Raw genomic sequence first — 6,458 nt, 5'->3', positions numbered from 1 at the left:
GGTGTCCTGATCCCACATTCATGGGAGAGGGGTCCCTGCCCCATATTAATGGGGGGGTCCCAGCCCCACATATTTTTTTTTGGGGGGGGGGGGGGGGGACAGTCCCGAACCCGCATCCCGCGCAGACGGTCCGGGAGGAACCCGGAACCTCCGAGCGGGGCCGCGGGGGCCGGAGGTGCCGGGCGGCGCCGCCGCGGCCCGGAAGTCCTGGCGCTGCCGGAAGTCGCCCCGCGCAGCAGCTCGGTGTCTCTCCGTCGCCATCTTGTCCCGCTCCGCGCCCGGTGGGTCCCGGCGCCGCCATCCGCCGCCATCGGCCGCCGGGGGGGGGCGGGGCCGGTTCGGATCCCGGGGCTGGTCCCGGTGCCCATCGCGGTGCCGGTTCCGGTCCCGGTGCGGGCGCTGACGGCGGCCCCGCTCTCCCCGCAGAAATGCCCGGTGAAGCCACAGAAACGATCCCGGCCGCCGAGCAGGAGCTGCCGCAGCCGCAGGCCGAGACGGGTGAGTCCCGGTCCCGGGTCTGTCCCCCGCTCGTGTCGCCGGGGGGCGGCGGGAGCCCCTTGGAGCCCGGCGGGGCCCGGTTCGGCCCGGCCCGGCCGGGGGTCCCGGTGCCGCCGCGGGGCCGGATCCACCCGTGCGCGGGGACGCGTCGGAAACACCGGGATGAGCGGGGACACACTGGAACACGCCGGGATACACCGGGTTGAACCGGGATGCACTGGAATATGCCGGGATGAGCTGGGATACACTGGGACACGCTGGGATGAGCCAGGATACACCGGGATATACTGGGATGAACCGGGATACACCGGGATGCGCTGGGACACTCTTGGATGCATTAGGATGTGCTGGGACGCACTGGGATGTGTTAGGAGACGCTGTGGTGCGTTAGGACACACTGGGATGACTGGAATGCATCAGGACACGCTGGGACGTGCTAGGACACTCTGGGATGCACTGGGATGTGTTAGGACTCGTTAAGACACACCGGGACGCGTTAGGACACGCTGGGATATCCTGGAATGCATTAGGATGTGCTGGCATGAACAGGGATGTGTTAGGACACATTGGGACACTTGGGACACACCGGGGTGTGTTAGGATGCGCTGGGATCCGCGGGACGCACTGGGCCGCGTTAGGACGCACTGGGACGCGTTAGGAGTCACTAGGACGCGCCGGGACGCGTTAGGATGCGGCGGGTGCTGCCGGGTGGCCCAGCCGGTCCCGCTCCCGCCGCAGTCGCCCGGCTGCTCCGACCGGTCCGGCCGGGGCCGGGCATGAGGGCAGCTCCCACACCCCGTTCCCGCTCCCATCCCGCCCCTCTCACGGCTCCCTCTGTTTCTCTCCTCCAGCTGCTCCTGCTGCTCCTTCCCCGGCTCCGGCCGGGCCCCTCTCCCCGCCGGTGCTCCCGGCCGCTGCCTCCCCCCTCTTCTCGCTGCCGCCGCCGGCACCGGCGCCGCTGCTCCCCACTGCCTCCATCCCTCCTGCTCCTCCTGCTCCCCCGGCCGAGGCTGCCGGTGCCGCCCCGGGGGCTCCGGGTCCCCTCGCGGTGCCGGGAGCAGCCGCGCTGGCCCTGCCGCCTGGGCCCGGGGCTCCGGGCTCCCCCGCCGGCAGCCCTGGCCCTGTCCCTGTTCCGGCCACCGCCGCGGGGGCCGCGTCGCCCCCTGGGAGCCCTGCCCCTGTCCCAGCTGCTGCCACTGCTCCAGGGGCCACAGTCCCCCCCGTGAGTCCTGTCACTGCCTGTGTCCCAGCTGCTGCCACCGCTGCAGGGGACAAGACCCCTCCCGTGAACCCTCAGAGAGCCCCTGGCCCTGTCCCAGCTGCTGTCACCGCTCCAGGGGCCACAGTTCCCCCTGTGAGCCCTGTCACTGCCTGTGTCCCAGCTGCTGCCACCGCTGGGGGGGACAAGTCCCCTCCCATGAGCCGTGTCCTGGCTCCTGCCACCACTTCGGGTGCCAAATCCCCCCCTGGGAGCCCCGTCACTGCCCCTGTCCCAGCTGCTGTCACTGTTCCGGGGGACAAATCCTCCCCTGTGAGCCCTGGCTCTGTCCCAGCTGCTGCCACCGCTCCAGGGGACAAGTCCCTTCCCGTGAGCCCTGACCCAGCTGCTGCCACCGCCACGGGGGTCAAGTCCCCTCCTGGGAGCCCTGTCCCTGTCCCGGCTGTTGCCACCGCTGCGGGGACCAAATTGCCTCCTGGGAGCCCTGAAACAGCCCCTGTCCCCGCTCCGACCACCGCTGCAGGGGCCAAGTCCCCTCCTGTAAGCCCTGGAACAGCCCCTGTCCCTGCTCCAGCCACTGCCGCGGGGACCAAGTCCCCTCCCGTGAGCCCTGTCACCGCTCCGGGTGCCAAATCGCCACCTGTGAGCCCTGTCCCAGCTCCTGCCACCGCTCCAGGGGTCACATTTCCCCCCGTGAGCCCTGTCACTGCCCCTGTCCCAGCTGCTGCCACTGCTGCGGGGGACAAATCCCCTCCCGTGAGCCCTCAAACAGCCTCTGTCCCTGTCCCTGCTCCGGCCACTGCTGCGGGGGCCAAGTCCCCTCCCGTGAGCCCTGTCCCGGCTCCTGCCACTATTCCAGGTGCCAAATCACTACCTGTGAGCCCTGGCCCTGTCCCGGCTCCTGCCACCGCTGTGGAGGCCAAATCCGCCCCCGGGAGCCCTGAAAAAGCCCCTGTCCCGGCTGCTGTCACCGCTCCGGGGGCCAAATCCTCCTCTGTGAGCCCTGGCCCTGGCCCAGCTCCAGCCAGCGCTCCAGGGGCCACTTCCCCCTCTGTGAGCCCTGGCCCAGCTGCTGTCACCACTGTGGGGGCCAAATCTCCTCCCGTGAGCCCTGGCCCTGGCCCAGGTGCTGCCACCGCTCCAGTGGTCACATTTCCCCCCCTGAGCCCTGTCACTGGCCCTGTGCCTGCTCCGGCCACCGCTGTGGGGGCCAAGACCCCTCCTGTGAGCCCTGAAACAGTCCCTGTCCCTGCTCCGGCCACTGCTGCGGGGGACAAGACCCGTCACGGGAGCCCTGTCACTGCTCCTGCCATCATTCCAGGTGCCACATCACCGCCCGTGAGCCCTGGCCCTGTCCCGGCTCCTGCCACTGCTGTGGGGGACAAGTGTCCCCCCGGGAGCCCTGGCCTAGCTCCGACCACTGCTAGTCCGGGGGCCAAATCCCCCGCTGTGAGCCCTGGCCCTGTCCCGGCTCCCGCAGTGGCAGCAGCCCCCCCTGCCAAGAGCCCCGGTGCTGCCCCTGCTGCTGCCCCCTCTGCTCCTGCAGCCCCTGCGGCCGCCACGGCGCCGCCTGCAGCCACCCCGGCCACGGCCACCACGGCCAAGGCCACCCCAGCTGCCATGGCCACAGCCACCCTGGTCACAACTGCCTCGGCTGCCATGGCCACCCCGGCCACGGCCACCCCAGCCACAGTCGCCGCGGCCATCCCAACCAAGGCCACTTCGGCCGCCACGGCCATGCCTGCCACGGCCACTTCGGCCACCCCAGCCAAGGCTGCCGTGGCCACCCCGGCCACCACGGCTACGTCAGCCCTGGCCACGGCAGCTGCCACAGCCACCTCGGCCATCCCAGCCACGGCTACCTCAGCTACAGCCGCCCTGGCCTCGGCTCCGTCCCCGGGTCCTCCTGCCCCCCCTGCGCCCCCCTCTGCCCCCTGCCCCATCCCAGGGGCTGCTGCCGCCCCCGCTAAGCCCCCGGCCGGGGCAGGAGCGCCCAGGAAAGCGCCCGCCACCGGCCCCCACGCGCCCCCCAAGCAGCAGCCCCCTCCTGCCAAGCCCCCCAAGGCGGCGCCCCACACCCGGGCCGAGGACGACCTGCCGCCCCTGGTGCCCCCCGAGGCGCCCGCCGAGGCGCCGCCCGCGCCGAAGAACCCCAAGGGTACCGGTCCCCCGTGTGCTGTGTGCATGGAGTGTCACCGCTGCCACCGGGACTAACCCCCGCGCCCGGCGGCGGCGGCCCGGGCACCTCCTCGGGCACGGGGCGCCGAGGTCCGGCTGCCCTCACTGCTCCGCGGTCACACACGGGTCTCCGGGGCCACCGGGGCGCAGGAAGGGGCAGCTCTGGGGCTCGTGGCACCTTTGGGCCCTGGCTTCGATGCCAACTCGAGTGCCAAAGACGCCATCTCCTGAGTGGGGCTTTCACACGTCGCCCCGTTACTGCACGGGGGCTCAAAGCAGCCCCGCGGTCTTGGTTCCATGCGTCCCGGCTCCCGCCCTTCCCGGTGTTTCAGCTTTCTGAACAGGTTTGGGCAGAATCCGGGAGTGCCGGCCCTGGCGCCACCTCCCTGCCCCGGGGCAGCTGCCACCCAGCAGGACCCCCCCAGGGAGCCGGCGGCCGGTGCCACCCACAGTGCCCCATGGCCCCCTGAGAGGCCAGGGACGGGCAGCTCCTTCCCACGGGCGTTGCTTCCGCACACAGGCTCAGGATTCCTTCTGCGTGGAATTCTCCTGTTCTTAGACCCAGGGAGGACTAACATTGGCATCTGCCAGGCTGGGGGTTGCACGGGATTTACTCCACAGGGCTTTCCCGTGGGTTTCACCCAAGTTCTCGTCGCCGGGTGTGTTCACGCGCTCCCTGCTCGAGCTCCCCGCGCCGGGGCCGTTGGCTGCTCCCGCCTCCCTGTGCCTGGCCGCTCACCCACTGCTCTGCGGGGCCCTGTGCTGACGGTTCCTTTCCGTAGGCTCCGGGACAGAATCCGACAGCGATGAATCCGTACCAGAACTCGAAGAGCAGGACTCGACGCAGGCCACGACGCAGCAGGCGCAGGTGGGGCGGCTCCGCGGGCCGCTCGCGTTCCCTGCGCGCGCAACTGCCCAGCCTCGGAGCGCTGCGCAGGGCGCGGGAGCTCCCGCCTGGGAAATTCCTCCTTGGAATGGCCTTGGGAGCCCCCCAGCCACCCCATGGCAGGGAGCGGCGCCGGCGGTTTCTCGGTTTCTGCTCGCCGCCGTGCGGGTCGTGGAGCGGGTCCCCGCCGGTGCCCGCTCGGAGCTGGCCGAGATCCCTCACGTTTCCCGTCCTTGCAGCTCGCGGCAGCAGCCGAAATAGATGAAGAACCCGTCAGCAAAGCGAAACAGAGCCGGAGCGAAAAGAAAGCACGGAAGGTAGGGCGGGATCCGCATGGGCAGCAACGCGCGCGTTGCTCCCGTGGACTCTCCTCAGCGTTGCTGCTCCGTGTCTGGCCCCGATGGTTTTCGGGATCCGAGAGCCTAGGGTGATTCTGTTCCTTGGCCAGGCCCCCAGGAAGCCACTGCCCCCCCTTTCCCAGGAAAACCCCCCTGCCTGGAGTGGACTGGGGTCTTGTCCTCACCGTCTTCGCTGTCTCACCCTTCTCTCCCCTTTTTTTAATTTTTAGGCAATGTCTAAGCTGGGCCTTCGCCAGGTCACAGGGGTCACCAGAGTCACCATCCGGAAATCCAAGAACATCCTCTTCGTCATCACAAAGCCGGACGTGTACAAGAGCCCCGCGTCCGACACCTACATCGTCTTCGGCGAAGCAAAGGTGCCCGCGGGGACCAGCAGTGGGGTGGCAGTGTCACCTGCGGCCGCCCGGCTGGGACCGTCCCCTGCGCGGGGCTGCCCTCACTCCTGCTTCTCCCCTGCAGATCGAGGACCTGTCGCAGCAGGCGCAGCTGGCGGCTGCGGAGAAGTTCAAGGTGCAGGGAGAAGCCGTCTCCAACATCCAGGAGAACACACAGACACCCACCGTGCAGGAGGAGAGCGAGGAGGAGGAGGTGGGCGGCCTTCCTCATGCTCGCTCACGACTGCAGCTTTACATTTGATGCCGTCTTCTGTCCTTCCTCCGAATGTCTGGTTTGGGGACAGACGTGAAGCGCAGGGTCCTTCTCCTGGTCAGGGCCAGCGAGCGCCTGCACTTCTGCCCTCTGCTTTGCTCGGAGCTGCCCCAGCGCAGGCGATCCTGCTTTTCCTTGCGGGACACGGAGCGGCCTGAGAGCAGCCACCGCCAACACCGCTCCATGTCCTTAGGTTGACGAGACCGGCGTGGAGGTGAAGGACATCGAGCTGGTCATGTCGCAGGCGAACGTGTCCCGAGCGAAGGCCGTCCGCGCCCTGAAGAACAACAGTAACGACATTGTAAACGCCATCATGGTGAGCTGGAAACGGGATTTGTCCCGGGGCAGGTGCTGGTGTCTCTGCTTGCGGGGAAGGAAGGGAAGGAATTTGGAGGCCTTTGGGTGCTACGAAGCGGAGGGGGTTGCCCAGGGCTCTGGTCGGGGCCCTCCGTGGGGCCGGCCCGGCCCATCTGAGCGCTCTCTCTCTTTGCAGGAGTTGACGATGTAGCTGCGGGCAGGGAGGAGCCTTTTTGGTGTTCCGGAGAAGAGTAAAATGCAACTAAACTTAAAATTTGTACTATTTCTATCCCTTAATAAAAGTTGTGGCTTATTGTTGGTGAAACGCGTGTGGCCTGGCTGCCTTCCCCGGGGGCTGCGGCTGCCCCGCACG

At 68.9% G+C, this 6,458-nt stretch overlaps 1 protein-coding gene across 1 annotated transcript; it reads left to right on the top strand.

Annotated features, from left to right (window-relative positions):
* The first annotated feature begins 230 nt into the window (after nucleotides 1-230).
* NACA (nascent polypeptide associated complex subunit alpha) lies at nucleotides 231-6,410 on the top strand. The gene is made up of 8 exons (XM_088520710.1): nucleotides 231-281; nucleotides 427-498; nucleotides 4,678-4,763; nucleotides 5,021-5,098; nucleotides 5,350-5,496; nucleotides 5,600-5,728; nucleotides 5,982-6,104; nucleotides 6,282-6,410. The coding sequence occupies exons 2-8, from the start codon at nucleotides 429-431 to the stop codon at nucleotides 6,294-6,296; spliced, it is 648 nt and encodes a 215-aa protein (XP_088376836.1). The 5' UTR covers nucleotides 231-281; nucleotides 427-428; the 3' UTR covers nucleotides 6,297-6,410.
* Nucleotides 6,411-6,458: the final 48 nt, after the last annotated feature.

This window comes from Tinamus guttatus, unplaced genomic scaffold (genome assembly GCF_059628265.1).
Source record: "Tinamus guttatus ecotype Peru unplaced genomic scaffold, ASM5962826v1 Tinamus_guttatus_pri_ptg000096l, whole genome shotgun sequence".
Lineage (NCBI taxonomy): Eukaryota > Metazoa > Chordata > Aves > Tinamiformes > Tinamidae > Tinamus > Tinamus guttatus.
The sequence above is the reverse complement of the archived record's forward strand: the minus strand, read 5'-3'. Positions and strand labels throughout refer to the sequence as shown.

Excerpts from the sequence above, each read along its gene's own strand:
- NACA (XM_088520710.1), top strand. The coding sequence starts at position 429 with ATGCCCGGTGAAGCCACAGAAACGATCCCGGCCGCCGAGCAGGAGCTG. Across the intron at positions 499-4,677 it reads GCAGCCGCAGGCCGAGACGG|GCTCCGGGACAGAATCCGAC; the intron begins GTGAGTCCCGGT and ends TCCTTTCCGTAG. Across the intron at positions 5,497-5,599 it reads TCGTCTTCGGCGAAGCAAAG|ATCGAGGACCTGTCGCAGCA; the intron begins GTGCCCGCGGGG and ends TCTCCCCTGCAG.